This window comes from Homarus americanus, unplaced genomic scaffold (genome assembly GCF_018991925.1).
Source record: "Homarus americanus isolate GMGI-L3 unplaced genomic scaffold, GMGI_Hamer_2.0 scaffold11150, whole genome shotgun sequence".
NCBI classification, from domain to species: Eukaryota; Metazoa; Arthropoda; class Malacostraca; order Decapoda; family Nephropidae; genus Homarus; species Homarus americanus.
In genome coordinates, this window is record NW_024720555.1 from 265260 (window position 1) to 281854 (window position 16595).

The 16595-nt window shown below is 43.5% G+C and overlaps 1 protein-coding gene across 1 annotated transcript in view; it reads right to left on the reverse strand.

The window, feature by feature from the left end:
• Positions 1-1470: 1470 nt before the first annotated feature.
• The window catches only part of LOC121860572 (cytoglobin-1-like), a 102514-nt gene continuing 87389 nt past the window's right edge, over positions 1471-16595 (reverse strand). Inside the window, exons 2-3 of the mRNA XM_042357741.1 lie at positions 5487-5718; positions 1471-2577 (exon numbers count right to left, since the gene is read on the reverse strand). Coding sequence (XP_042213675.1) covers positions 2362-2577; positions 5487-5718 — 448 coding nt within the window. The 3' untranslated portion in view covers positions 1471-2361. The remainder of the gene's footprint in view (positions 2578-5486; positions 5719-16595) is intronic.

Sequence of the window (16595 nt, forward strand, 5' to 3'; positions counted from 1 at the left end):
TCCCGCTGACTGACTTAAACATCTGTCGTTGTAATGTTATCCGGACACAACCTCCCGCTGACTGACGTAAACATCTGTCGTTGTAATGTTATCCGGACACAACCTCCCGCTGACTGACGTAAACATCTGTCGTTGTAATGTTATCCGGACACAACCTCCCGCTGACTTAAACATCTGTCGTTAATGTTATGACACAACCTCCCGCTGACTGACGTAAACATCTGTCGTTGTGTTATCCGACACAATGACTGTATCTGTCGTTGTATGTTATCCGGACACAACCTCCCGCTGACTGACGTAAACATCTGTCGTTGTAATGTTATCCAGACACAACCTCCCGCTGACTGACGTAAACATCTGTCGTTGTAATGTTATCCGGACACAACCTCCCGCTGACTGACGTAAACATCTGTCGTTGTAATGTTATCCGGACACAACCTCCCGCTGACTGACGTAAACATCTGTCGTTGTCATGTTATCCAGACACAACCTCCCGCTGACTGACTTAAACATCTGTCGTTGTAATGTTATCCGGACACAACCTCCCGCTGACTGACGTAAACATCTGTCGTTGTAATGTTATCCGGACACAACCTCCCGCTGACTGACGTAAACATCTGTCGTTGTAATGGAAGAATGTCACGGTGAACGCATCTGGTTAAGGTAACGTCTGTATTTTTGTTAAGCATTTTATGTTTATCTGAAGTGAAGGAATTATTAGTATTTTGTTATATATTCCGTTGAGAGGAATATTGAAGGTGAAAATATTATGGGGAATAAAAAGATCTTTATAATAATGTCCAGCTGGTAGTGAAGGTGTCTTTGACCTGTGCTGACCTGTGGTGACCTGTGCTGACCTGTGCTGACCTTGACCTTATCTTATTATAATTTCAGCATTTTCTCTCACATTATTACACCTTCTTTGGTCTATTGGTTTTGTTAATATACATACATACATACATACATACATACATACATACATACAGACAGACACAAATACATACATACATACATACATACATACATACATACATACACAAACAAAGGCAGACACCAAAACTAATTTCCAGGACTTCAACCTCCAGTATTGGTGAGTCGTAATGTGTTCATTTGTACGCCTGGCGAAGCGTTCACCCGTCTCTTGCCTGCACTGACAATCTGCTATAACGGTACACCCTTTGCAGTGGCTGTAAAAAGTAGTACAACAGGTGCATGGTACATCTGTTTGAGGCTCACAACACAGATACAGTACACATGTTCATTACCATACGTGTGACACCTGTTGTTACCCATCCAATAAGGTTAGGTTAGGTTAGCACTAGGTTAGGTTAGGTTAGCATTAGGTTAGGTTAGGTTAGGTTAGGTTAGCATTAGGTTAGCACTAGGTTAGGTTAGGTTAGCATTAGGTTAGGTTAGGTTAGCATTAGGTTAGCACTAGGTTAGGTTAGGTTAGCATTAGGTTAGGTTAGGTTAGGTTAGGTTAGGTTAGCATTAGGTTAGGTTAGGTTAGGTTAGGTTTGGCTAGGTGAGAATGGTACAAGAAATCTTCAATCTGTCCTTTCAGAAAATATCTAAATTTACTCCAAAATGCAAAGTTTACGTTTCTGTTATAAATTTATCTCTGGCACTGAAAGCTTCCCCCCACATTAAGCTCCCGCGACACACCTCTCCATCCTCCTCTCCAATGAAATGAATAACGTGAATAAACATGAAATACACATTATAATCCCACTCATCTTCACGTCAGTAGAAAGAGCGATTCCTCAACCCAGGGCGAGAGTGTCATAAGCCTGCGACCCTCTATAGACATCTGGTATATAAAAGTTTGAACACCGTCTTTAAAAAACTATTAAATTCTTCGTTTCAAAAATACCCCCAAATTAATAGTTCATGAATCTTTCTATTAAATATGTCTCTCTCTCGTATTGCTCCCATTATTACATTTAATAGTCATAAAGAACAACTCTTTTTTACATAATTTCCTCACCACGTTAGTTAAGGCTGAACAACTTTTGCAATAATTGGAATAATCTGAGGAACTTTAGTTTTCTCGATGGCATAATAACCTAGAGTCTAGTATTAAGAGCTGCCTTGTTCTTACCAGAGATGAGAGGACACGGTACCTCACTTCTTCAGTAGAGATGAGAGACAGAAGCAACATAGTGTACCCCAGCATTACACAGTGAGCCCATCAACCACACTTCAGCTACAGTACATCGTAATAAACAAAACAAAACACGAAATAAACACACTAATTGGTGCAAGCCCTAGTGGCAGTGTGGCTTCATCTTTTTTTTCTCCCTATAAGACTAAAAACTACACATTCATTCATCCTCTCCAAGATCGTCTTCTGTGCCTTCTTCAGGAGCCCTTGGAGGCTTTACTACAGTTGCCGCCTGACGAGTTAATGGCCTCCTTCACGTTGTCGTTGGGTTCTTTTTCTTCAGCCATCTCGTAGCCCTTCACCACCGTCTCAATGAGGAACTTGATGGTGATCCTGTAGATGTTGTCCATGTTGTCGGTGTAGCGGTCACCAAGCGTCAGCCGCACGGCCTCCAGGAACGGGTGCTCGATCTTCTGTAAGGGTGAAGCAGGCGTAAGACCAAGGCTTTAGAGTGCTAAGGGTTGGGTTGGGTTGGGTTAGGTTAGGTTAGGTTCCATCTTATGTAAAGGTAAATAGAACATTTTGAAATTTATTGAAGGTGTTGAGAGAGGTTCTGTACACACACACACACACACACACACACACACACACACACACACACACACACACAAAACGTCCTCCCCTTCTCGATGTCCGTCTCCCAATCTCCTGTACACCAGTTCCCTCTCTCCAAGTTTCCTCTCACTCGTCTCTCCTACCTCCCTTCCCTCCCAGTATCTTGCCACTTCCCTCCCTTCTCATGGGCCCTGGGGGAAGGGAAGGGAGGAGAGGGGAGGGAAACAATGGTCCGTTCACTGCCATTATCAGAGCGGAAACGATGTGTGTGTGTGTGTGTGTGTGTGTGTGTGTGTGTGTGTGTGTGCGCAGGGTGGTGTAATGCGTTTAGTGTGGCAGCATTATGTTTGTGTTAAGGTGCAAGCACTGCTTGCTTCCTCTCGCTTTCAGCTACCGCCGCTGGCTAGTCCTCGTTGCGAACAGGGAAGCAGCTTGCATAAGTTTTCTCCTGCCAGTACACAACCTATTCACCATCAAGACTCCTGCTGTGCCTCCTCATGGCAACACACGGTAACTGGGTGCCTCGTGGGCCCAGGTTATAGCAGCAGGGGATCTAGGAGCAGCAGTGGGCCCCAGAGGAACAGTGCATAGGCCCACTGGCACGTGAACACGTCCTGGCGCCTACTAACCATTGCCCCGCTGCCTCGCGGATTAACCATGGTAGGTCTCAGGCTACGGGAGTAAACCCCGAAAGAAAAATCTGTGGTGGAGCCCCGCATCAGGCAGACATGCTTACAAAGTTTCAGCAAGACCCCAACGGTGATATAGGCAGAAGAGGTGACCAACATGGAAACCCAACGACTACACCGGCTGACGAAGGTAATGCGTGATGGACAGGCTATTAAGGCGAAACCCAACAAACTGGGCTATCGGCAGTCCATTGCAACTCTCCCTCTCCCGAATCATTGCAACACTTGCACCACTGGATCAGGAAAAGGGATAGCCAAGATGTGTGGTTGCTGCCTGCGCTCCTGCCTCACCACATAGATCAACTCACATACAGCCATCATCCAGCTCATCTACCTCTCATCACCATCAAACCCCTATACACCCCAAAAGCCCTATGGCGACGGACGAGTGGCGACGAGGACAGGCAGAGATGACTGCCGGAAATCCCTAGTCACAACTCTGCACATAAGAGGCAAAGATAAGATGGTTGTTTATGCACTAGGATCTAGGTAGCAGTGCAATCCTGTACTGTCTGTGCGACTGATCAGCCCTTTCGAGGTGCCACTCTGCTCACCCCACATGGGGAGGGGGCTAGAAAAGGTGCCCTAAACATAGCCTGCCTAAAGAACCAACCTGACTGGGCAATCGCATCCAGTAAGGTTATCCTTATGCGGTCGAAAACACAATCATAATCACAGACCCCCCCAAAAAAACTATACAACCTCTTATGGTCGCTGCATGGAACGTCAAGACCCTTCTGGATACTGACACAAATGAGCATCCTGAAAGAAGCCATTAGTGAGTCCCGGCTCCCAGACGAAGGCCTGCTCACAGAACGGGGGTCTGGCTATACCTTCTTCTGAAAGGGTAAACCTGCGGCTGTGGAGAGAAACCACATTTATGGAGTTGGCTTTGCGATCTGCCAATGCACCCAACATGGGCCAACTGAAATACCTGTGGGGATCAATGAGCGCCTCATGACGCTTCGAGTCCTACTGAATCACTCACGTCATGTCTTTTTCATCAATGCCTACGCCCCAACACTGGATGTAGAGGATGACATCAAGGAGGCCTTTTACACTGACCTTGACAGAGTGCTAACCTTTATCCCCAGAGAAGATAAGGTTGTGCTCCTAGGTGACTCTGCCAGAGTTGGCAGAGATGCTGACATTTGGCAAGGAACCATAGGGAGAAATGGACTAGGCAAGTGTAATCCCAAAGGTCAATAGTTTCGAGTTAGCCCAACTGCATACCGAGGCAGACAAGCACCAACGTCGGAAAGACGTTGCCTCCCTCCCGCACTAGAAGTAGCCCACCACATGTGCAACATCTGTGATCTACACTGCCGGTCCCGTATCGGCCTCTTTAGTCACCTCAAAACTCACCAACGAAGGTGACATCCCTAATAACTCATATCATTGTATCATAGCTGGATGATCGTCATACTTGATTCCGAGTAGTAGTAGTAGTAGTAGTAGTAGTAGTAGTAGTAGTAGAAGTAGTTTGTGGTGTGTGTGTGTGGTACATAGAGTGGTTTAGATTCTGCAAAGGTTAAGTTGAATTAGGTCTCTCTCTCTCTCTCTCTCTCTCTCTCTCTCTCTCTCTCTCTCTCTCTCTCTCTCTCTCTCTCTCTCTCTCTCTCCCCCAATTTGTAGCCCTCTTATTCGCCCAAATTGCCTCGCATTATAAAGTTCCTCACAAAGCGGAGTAGAGAGCCTGTGGTACTGACACGGTGATGGATGACTATTTCTTAAAGCCGAGAAAGCCGGGTCTGTATAACACTATCTTAAGCCATAAAGCCGGATAATTATAACTATTTTACTCCTTAAAGCCGGGTAATTATAACTATCTTACTAATTAAAGCCGGTTACTTTACCCCACAATACTTCTGAAAGCCGGGTCTGTATAACACTATCTTAAGTCATAAAGCCGGAGAATTATAACACTCTTATCCCCTAAAGCCGGATATCTTATGTGAGAAATAATACTTCTGAAAGCCGAATCTGTATAACACTATCTTAACCCCGAAAGCCGAATAATTATAACAAAATCGGATAATTATAAAACTCTAAATCCCCAAAAAAACCGGATAACTTACCCAAAAATATTCCTTCTGAAAGCCGGGTATTTTCCGGTGTGAGGCTCCTATTTGGTGCAACAGGTCAAAAAAAAAATCTACATTATCCATAGCTTTGATTCCTTCATCTAAAGAGTTCATAACGATGGTGGCATGTTCAGCTAACTCCAGAGACTCGGCTTGTTCATCCCTCGTCCTCAGCTGCTTGAACTTAGTGAACAACGCCAGTAGTTCTGAATTGTTCTCGAATAACCTGTGAACAAGAGAAAGGAGGGGGGGTTATTAAGTGAAGAAAGTCGAAAGTTAGTTGTTCATATCAAGTCAATGTTATTCATATGTCCTTTTTGAACATAATGAACACTTGGATCTGTTCATTATTGTTCTAGTATAACTGGAACTTTTTTCATGCCAATTCCGTTTATGAAAAAAAACAGACAAATAGACAGACAGATACAAGCATAGATAGACAGACAGACAGACAGACAGACAGACAGACAGACAGACAGATAGACAGATAGATAGATAGATAGACAGACAGATAGAGAGATAGATAGACAGATAGACAGACAGACAGATAAATAGATAGATAGACAGACAGACAGACAGACAGACAGACAGACAGACAGACAGACAGACAGACAGACAGACAGATAGATAGACAGACAGATAAATAGATAGCTTATAGTGTACAAGAGTAAATCAATATTTAAAGGAACTGAAAGGCCATATTATCTTTAATCCCCCCCCCCCACGAGATACACTGAGAGGTGGGAGGTGGGTGGGGTGAGGGGTGGAGGGGTCAACAGTACCAAGAGATACGTGCCTCAATAATCAGGTCATTCAAGGTCAACTGAGGTCACCTATACTAACCCTCTACTTCACTTGTGGAGGAGGGAGGGAGAGAGGGAGGATGGGGGGGGGGAGTTAGGATAGGTAACGCGGGTGTTAATAGATTGAGGATAGTGGAGGTTAGGATAGTAGTGTTGAGGCTAATAATAATAATAATAATAATAATAATAATAATAACAATAATAATAATAATAATAATAATAATAATAATAATAATAATAATAATAATAATAATAATAATAATAATAATAATAATAATAATAATAATAATAATAATAATAATAATAATAATAATAATAATAATAATAATAATGCAGTATGGTGCAAAATAACCACCACCACCACAACAACCACCACCACCACCACCACCACCACCACAACAACAACATCGTATAATGCTCAATAAACACAACGATAACACTAGTTCAGCCTTTCCACTTAACACATTATATAAAGGTGGGTGTGTGTGTGGGTGTGTGTGTGTGTGGGTGTGTGTGTGTGTGGGTGTGTGTGTGTGTGTGTGTGTGTGTGTGTGTGTGTGTGTGTGTGTGTGGTGTGAGTTACGGCGCTACATTTTACATTTAATTAACATTAACTCACTACGGCAGCCGGAGTTAAGAACGTAATTCTCAAAGGTGTCTCTCAGTCTCCGGGAGAAAGAGAGTCTACAGTAATATTATCTCGTTAAGGTAGAGTCTCAGCGGAGTCTAAGAGTCTTATTACCTCTCCAATTACGAGGATAAATTTTTAACTTACGAAAACTTTGAGAATCCATCTTTGACGATCTCTGTCACTGGCGAGTTTAGCGAGTTAAGCGAACGAGTGACTGAACGTGTATCATCAGTTAGCGAGTTTTGAGTGTATGATCTGTTAGTAAGTGTAATGCGAACCTGTTGGCTTAAGATAGCGAGTTTAGCGTTAATATGAAAACTTAATCTATGATATGTTAGCGAGTTTAGTGTTAATATGAAAACTTAATCTATGATATGTTAGCGAGTTTAACTGCAAGCTGTTGACCGAAGTTAGCGACATTAGTATTAACATGAGAACTTAATCTATAATAAGTTAGCTAGTTTAGTGCTAATCTCGTGACCTGTTGTATGATAAGTTAGCGAATTTAGCGCTAACCTGATGACTTTAAGCATAAGTTAGCGAATTTTGCGTTAACATAACAACTTAACTTATGTTCTGTATGTAAGTTAATGATATAAACGTGTACATATTTCACCTTGTCTAAATACTTACATTTTACTTTCTAAACTTTACACTTAAATCATTTCCGTTTCTCTATTCCCTATTTCATCTTTTTATAAGTAAGAGAAACGATAATAATTGAAAAGAAAAATTGATAAAAGGAATGAACACAGGTAAGGGAAGAAGTGTGCGTGTGTGTGTGTGTGTGTGTGTGTGTGTGTGTGTGTGTGTGTGTGTGTGTGTGTGTGTGTGTGTGTGTGTGTGTGTGTGTGTGTGTGTGTGTGTGTGTGTGTGTGTGTGTGTGTGTGTAATATATGTAATTAACGGTTTATTGAAAAGTTCTGCAGACCGAAGGCTGAAAATATACATTGGACATAAATGACTTATTACATACATTGGTGGTTTAACAAAAGCCTTCATTAGAGAAAGGTGAAGGAACACACAGTGAACATACAGATTAATGTAGGTGTTGAACAGCAAACATGTAGTGTAGTAACTCCCTCCCAGATGGTGTTAGGAGGGACCTCACGTGGTGTAGTAGTTCCCTCACAGATGGTGTTATGAGGGGCCTCACGTGGTGTAGTAATTCCCTCACAGATGGTGTTATGAGGGGCCTCACGTGGTGTAGCAATTCCCTCACTGATGGTGTTATGCGGGGCCTCACGTGGTGTAGTAATTCCCTCACAGATGGTGTTATGAGGGGCCTCACGTGGTGTAGTAATTCCCTCACAGATGGTGTTATGAGGGGCCTCACGTGGTGTAGTAATTCCCTCACAGATGATGTTATGAGGGGCCTCACGTAGTGTAGTAATTCCCTCACAGATGGTGTTATGAGGGGCCTCACGTGGTGTAGTAATTCCCTCACAGATGATGTTATGAGGGGCCTCACGTGGTGTAGTAGTTCCCTCACAGACGGTGTTCTATGAGTGAGGTGTGGTCCCAGGCCTTCCTATCGTAGACGGATTAACACATCGCTGGTTGTTGGGTCGGCGCCGTTATCACTGGGTACCTGGGACCTCACTGTGTGAAGGTCAACTTGGGTACCACTGTTACTGTTGAGTTGTTCTCACTGACTTAAGCACTGTTCACCACTGTTCACCTCTGTTTAACACTGGTTCCATTCCTTTCCTAAATGAAATAGTAACTTCTGGCGTGAACTTGTTGATATTCCGGTGGGGAGGAGGGTTCAGGGGAGGGAGTTGATATGGGCCAACTTAACAGTTGACCTGGCTGCTCGGAAGGGCTCCTCCAGCAATGACCTTCGGTGTGTGTGTGTGTGTGTGTGTGTGTGTGTGTGTGTGTGTGTGTGTGTGTGTGTGTGTGTGTGTGTGTGTGTGTGTGTGTGTGTGTGTGTGTGTGTGTGTGTGTGTGTGTGTTCCTGGTTACACTACCTCCATTGCACAGAATTAAACAGCATATATTTCACAACACAGGAGGAAAAATATGATTGTCCTACGGCGCATTTATAAGCCATTACCTGCCGTGATGAGAGAGAGAGAGAGAGAGAGAGAGAAATGAGTAATGAAAACACACCTCTGACACTCTCTGGGGAGGTCGGGAGGGAGGTGTTGGAAGGGGAAGGAGAGGCAGGGGATGAACGACGATGAGAAGAGGAAGTAGTTGGGAGGAGGAGGAAGAAGTAGCTACTTGGGTCACCAGAAACAAAACAGAACCCGCCAACCAGAAGATGGAGGCTCCTGATTGGTCGAGACAGTAAGGGTGTAGGTTGAACTCGACCAGCCAATCACCAAGCAGAACCCCCCACAGTACGACTGGTCACCTAAACATGTCAACTTTGGTTAATTAATATATAACAATTTAGAACCTTTAATAGACTATTATATACAATAAATAAAATTATGATAGATTGAGGTCTATTTCAATGAATATATCTATTACTTTATTGGATGTCAGAGATACAGATAGATAGTGAAATGTGGCTTGATGGTACCGTAGAGTTGTGTAGAAATGGCGTCTGAAATGGACTGATGGTATTATTAATATTATTGTTATTATTGTTATTAGTGTTATTATTATTGTTATTATTATTGTTATTATTATTGTTATTATTGTTATTATTATTGTTATTATTGTTATTATTATTATTATTATTATTATTATCATTATTATTATTATTATTGTTATTGTTATTATTATTATTATTATTATTATTATTATTATTATTATTATTATTATTATTATTATTGTTATTGTTATTAGTGTTATTATTATTATTATTGTTATTATTATTGTTATTATTATTATTATTATTATTATTATTATTATTATGTCAGGAGAGGTAATAAATATGCCACAAAACAGCGAGTGTGTGTGTGTGTGTGTGGCTCTCAAACACCGACTGGCCCAAGACAAACACCCCGTCCCTCCATCACACAACAGTTTACCTTAACTTACTGAAAACAAACACAACTTTTGATCTCTCTTCGTGTGTGTGTGTGTCTCTCTCTCTCTCTCTCTCTCTCTCTCTCTCCTCCCTTCCTTATAGTGACACAGCAATATTTTCCTCCCCTCCTCCAACTCTTATCTCCCTCCTCTCTCCTTATCCTCCGCCCACTTTCACATCATCCCACCCTCCACCCACCTCTACTCTCTCCCTCCATCCACCGTCTTCTCCTCCCCTACACTCTCTCCCTCCATCCACCGTCTTCTCCTCCCCTACACTCTCTCCCTCATAAGATATTCTGGTCTTGTAACACTCCTCACTGCCCCAAGACCTCCTGACCAAGTTATCTGAGACACATATTTATTTACCATCTTTTAGAGGATCTTCTTACCCTCACTGGGATGTTTTCTTCTCTAAGGGAATTGTATTTTTTAAAGGATTAATTGTCACCATTACTGGTTGATTACGAGTTATTGATAATTTTTACAATGGTTGGGACTGGGCTGTTCTTATAGCGATCAGTACGTGCTCGTATGGGCTGGATGCTGTTGTGGTGTCGAACAGCAATTAGTGAAAGGGGGGTCTCGGGTGGTAGTAGGAGCCGGTGTCGAGGATGGTGCAGAAGCTTCTCACCAAATTTGCAGATGAGGTCGTGGTGATGGTCAAAGAGAGCCAAGAGGGTCAGTGCGTTGAGCGCTTCTTGTTATGTGGAGTAGGAAGGGGAGAGAATAATCTTGCATGCCCTCTTTTGCACTTTTCTAGGTGTTTACGTTGTGTGGCATTTAGGGAGGAAGACCAGGCAGGAGAGGCATAGGTGACCTTTGGAACTATGAATGTTGAGTAAACACTGAGGAGCTCGGGTGCAGGAACTCCGAGGGACTTGAGTCGGCGGAGGAAGTGGAGACGAAAACTGGAGGATTTGACAACTTTACTGACGTGTGGTTTACAATTTAGTTTGTTATCTAGAATGACGCCGAGGAGCTTGGTGGAGTCCACAACTTGGAGTGTGTTGGGGCCCAAAGTAATGGAGGGAGGTGAGACAAGGTCGGAGGAGAGGTTCATGTGCATAACCATGGTCTTGGTAACGTGGTTGTTGGTGGCCCAATTTTGGAGACTGTTCAATAAATCCTGGAGGGCGGTGTAGTCGGTAGCCGAGTTGTTGACACTGATCCCAATGGTGGAGTCGTCGACATATTTCCAGCGAGCAGTGTGTGTGTGTGTGTGTGTGTGTGTGTGTGTGTGTGTGTGTGTGTGTGTGTGTGTGTGTGTGTGTCTTGCTCACTGTTGAACTATGAACTAAAACAATCACAAAACTTCAGGATTGGTGGAAATTTTCATACTTCTAATCCTACGTCTAGAGAACCGACCATTCACCTTCCAATTCCTCACATAAACGACCAATCACCTTCCAATCCCTCACATAAACCGACCAACCACCTTCTAATCCCTCACATAAACCGACCAATCACCTTCCAATCCCTCACATAAACCGACCAATCACCTTCCAATGCCTCACATAAACCGACCAATCACCTTCCAATCCCTCACATAAACCGACCAATCACCTTCCAATCCCTCACATAAACCGACCAATCACCTTCCAATCCCTCACATAAACGACCAATCACCTTCCAATCACCAATCTCCAATCATGACGTCAACATCACAATGAATATATTCCCCTACACTGAGGATACACAGCACCTGACCTCTTGACAGGTGAGGGGTGAAGGGTGAGGGATGAGGGGTGTGAGAGGTGAGGTGAGGTGTGGTGTGATTGAGGATGAGGGGTGAAGGAGAGGGTGAGGTGAGGATGAGGGTGAGGTGAGGATGAAATTGAGGTGAGGTGTTGAGGTGAGGGAGTGATTGAGGTGAGAATTGAAGGTGAAGGTGAGTGAGGATGAGAGGTGAGGTGAGGGTGAGAATTGAGAGGTGAGGGGTGAGGAGCTGAGGGGTGAGGAGCTGGGGTGAGGAGCTAGGAGCTGAGGGGTGAGGGGTATAAAGGTCACCATTATTGGTTCACGGGCCGGAAAAGGTCACCGGGAACACGCTGCCTTGTGTCTGTGTTGTGATGCTGGTGAAGTGTGTGGTGTGTTCTGATGCCAAGTGATCCTAACCTAACCTAACCTAACCTAACCTAACCTAACCTAGCCTAACCTATCCTAATTCTGATCTAACCTAACCTATTTCTGATCTAACCTAACCTAATTCTGATCTAACCTAACCTATTTCTGATCTAGCCTAACCTAATTCTGGTCTAACCTAACTTAATTCTGGTCTAACCTAACCTAATTCTGGTCTGACCTAACCTAATTCTGGTCTAATCTAACCTAACCTGTCCTAATTTAACAAATCTAACCTAACAAAACCAATTATAACTTAACCTACCCTAAATTAACCCAACCAAACTTAACCTATCTTAAATTAATCTAACCTAACTTAACCCTAACCTACCCGTAAACTGACTTAAACCCAATTTTAACCCAACCTAAGTTAAGTTAACCTAATGTTTGAGGACAATATGTTTACCGTTTCGTCGCCAAAGGAGAGCACCATACCTCACCTCTCAATGCACACCATACATCACACCACACCACACCACGCATCACACCACACCACACCACACCACACATCACAACACACCACACACCACAACACACCACACCACACATCACAACACACCACACATCACAACACACCACACCGCACATCACACCACACCACTACACTGTACTACACCACACCACACCGCACATCACACCACACACCACACACCACACCGCACATCACCACACCGCATCCACCACACCACACCACACCACACCATACCACACCACACCACACCATACCCACACCACATACCATACCCACACACCATACCACACACACCACACACCCACCACACCACACCCACCACACCACACCATACCACACCACACCATACCACACACACCACACACCCACACCCACACCATACCACACCACACCATGCTAGGCCATCAAAAACTCCTGACAGTTAACACCCAGAGTCCACACACAGCACATGTGCCCAGGTACTTAACTTTAGCTCAACTCTGATATCATTAACCTTGTCAGTTACAGCTCAAGTTAACACACACTCGAGCGTCACCCTTGAGCAGTAGCCCCTCTCTCTCTCTCTCTCTCTCTCTCTCTCTGTTGGACAAATTGATTAAGACAGCTACTCCCTCCATTAATGACCATAAGTTAGGATTAGGAGGAGGAGGAGGAGGAGGAGGATGAAGATTAGAGAAGGAAGTGGAGGAGGAGGAGGAAGGAGATGAAGGAAGAGAAGGAATTGAACCACCACCCAGAACTACACTACGTTGCATCACCCGACATTTCAATCTGAATATATTGCATGAGGGGAGAGAGACAGAGGGGAGGAAGGGGGAAGGGTGGAAGGGAGGAGGGGAGGAAAGGGTGGGAGGAGGGAGGGAAGGGTGGGAGGAGGGGGAGGGAAAGGGGTGGGAGGAGGGGGGGGGAGGAAGGGTGGGGAAGTAGGGAGAGGAAGGGTGGGGAGGAGGGGGAGGAGGGAGAGGAAGGGTGGGAAGTAAGGGAAGACCCAGGAGAGGGAGTGGGGGGCGATGTAGTTAAAAGAATTTAAAGGGGAAAAACTATGACGGAAAAGGAACTGAGATATACGAGAGAGAGAGAGAGAGAGAGGCTTCTCGATGTATATGAACGTATATGTATATATCTATGTGCACATGAACGTGTATGTATGTCAGGGTGTATGAATGTATGTATGTATATGGCGACCTGTGGTGTAATGGTCAGCATGCTCGCCTCGCAAGCGAGCGGACCTGTTGTCACAAACCCTATAACAGCAGGTGTACCAGTCACCACCCCCGCCCTACCTATAACCTTGGGTATAACTGTATAATCTATAACAAATTACGTATAATGGTTTTAAATGTTCCAGGAAGGAGTTGATGAATAAATTATTACGGTGTTGTGTTGTTGAAATGTCGTTCGCCATCTTTACCTACACAGGGGAGAGGTGGGAGGGTGGGGAGGAGGTAATTGATGGGGAAAGAGAATTGAGGGAGGTGGGAGGAGGAGAGGTGGAGTGAGAGTGAAGTGATGTGAGAAAGAGGGGTGAGGGGGAGAGGTGGGGAGGAGGGTGGGTGAGGGAGGGGAGGTGATGGGGAAAGAGGGGTGAGGGGGAGGGTGAGGTGATGGGGAGGGGAAGGGTATATACAGTACAATGATGCGTGAACGGAACTGACAAAATAAGGTTACTTTTTTTCCAATAAGGTTCCTGGACTCAATAACAGAACCTCGACATAACGGACTTTCATCATCGTGTAGTCCGTTATAGAGAGGTTTCAATGTAGGTGTTGGTATGCCTGTAGACGCTCATATAGGAGTTATTTAGGGCAACAACGGCCTATGAACCATCTTAAACAGAGGCATTAGAGAATAGTGCCCCATATAATGTTATAATTGAATACCTGACCAGGATATAACTCTATATAAGAGACGTATAACGAATTTATGAGCTGTGTAACGAATATAAGTCATATAATGAAGATAATAAGCGTATAACGAACAACGTATAACGAATATAACAGCCATATAACAAACGTATAACGAATATAACAGCCATATAACAAACGTATAACGAATATAACAGCCATATAACAAACGTATAACGAATATAACAGCCATATAACAAACGTATAACGAATATAACAGCCATATAACGAATATAACGAACGTATAACGAATATAAAACACTAATATACACCACATTGGTAAGGAAGAGTTAAGTCGCTCTGGTCACGCACTTCGCTGACGCTACAAAATATTGACTGAAACAATTATGGCAGTCTCTTACCGGACGCTGGACCACCACTCCTGACGTGATGCTAACTCTAATATGGGGTGAGAGAGAGAGAGTGAGAGAGAGAGGGAACGTCATCACTACACACACGGCGTCTTCAGGTCTTAATACCATTTACAAGATTGATATGACATCAATATATTTCTGCTCTCTCTCTCTCTCTCTCCTACTCTCTCTCTCTCTCTCTCTCTCTCTCTCTATTTCTCTTTCCCTCTCTTCTGTCCCTCCCTCTCTCCCTCTCCCTCCATCACTCCTACTGCCTCCTCGTCTGTCAGTCTCTCCCTCCCTTACTCTATAGAGAGAGAGAGAGACTCCTTCCCCAGGTTCCATTAGATCACTTCACTAAGTTGGGTGCCACTGGCTGTTTCAATCTTCATATTACGCGGTCGCTGTGCTGTAAAGATGTGTTGCTGTGATGCCGTGATGTTATAAAGATGTGTTGCTGTGTTGCTGTGATGTTATAAAGATGTGTTGCTGTGTTGCCGTGATGTTATAAAGATGTGTTGCTGTGTTGCTGTGATGTTATAAAGATGTGTTGCTGTGTTGCTGTGATGTTATAAAGATGTGTTGCTGTGTTGCTGTGATGTTATAAAGATGTGTTGCTGTGTTGCTGTGATGTTATAAAGATGTGTTGCTGTGTTGCTGTGATGTTATAAAGATGTGTTGCTGTGTTGCTGTGATGTTATAAAGATGTGTTGCTGTGTTGCTGTGATGTTATAAAGATGTGTTGCTGTGTTGCTGTGATGTTATAAAGATGTGTTGCTGTGCTGCCGTGATGCTATAAAGATGTGTTGCTGTAACGCTGTGTCGCTGTGATGCTGTTCTGCCTCTAGTAGTTGTCACAGCACCTCGGGAACTACCTACACAATAAACTGGGTATGGCCAGCCTAACGTGACACAACCAAACAATGTAAACAACAACAACAACAACAACAACAACAACAACAACAACAACAACAACAACAACAACAACAACAACAACAACAACAACAACAACAACAACAACAACAACAACTACAACAACAGCAAGAACAAAAATAACAAGAACAACAATTAAAAAACAAGAACAAAAACAACAACTAATGAACAAGAGCAACAAAAACAAGAATTAAAAGAACATTAACAAAAATAACAACTGAAAGAACAAAAACAAGAACTAAAACAAGAACAAGAACAAAAACTAGAAGAACAAGAATTAGAAAAAACCCAGAGCAACAAGAATTAAAAGAACAAGAACAAGTTGAACAAAAAGAACAAAAATGAGAACAAGAACAACATGAACACGGAGGTCATAGTGTGGTGGCCAGTAGTCAAGATCCGGCAGCCGGGAAGAGAGAGAGAATTTGGTTATATGGTAGCAAAGGAAACAGGATTACCTTATGCTAACCTAACCTAACCTAACCAAACCAAACCAAACCAAACCTAACCTAACCTCAGCTCGGTGGTTCTTCAGATTATCCTCAGAAGAATTTTCATCGCCATATCTTTTATTTATATTCTACACGTCAACTCGAGTCCTCATGAAACCAGCAACTATGACAAATTCGAGAGAAGTATTATACTTCTCTTATTACACGAGAGACTCAGAAAATGCTTTGTAAGGCAGAGCAGGAAAGGATGTCTGCATGGCTTTCTTCCTGTGGCTTAAAGAACGCCTGATGACTGCTTGATGTCTTGAGCGGTGGTGCCACATCTACTGGGAAAAAAATGACCTTAATAGCCTATCTAATCTAAAATCGTGGCAACACTGTATAAAAGACAGTGTTGCCAAGACCTACAATGATGGCGTATATATTATACTGAGATAACAAGGAGA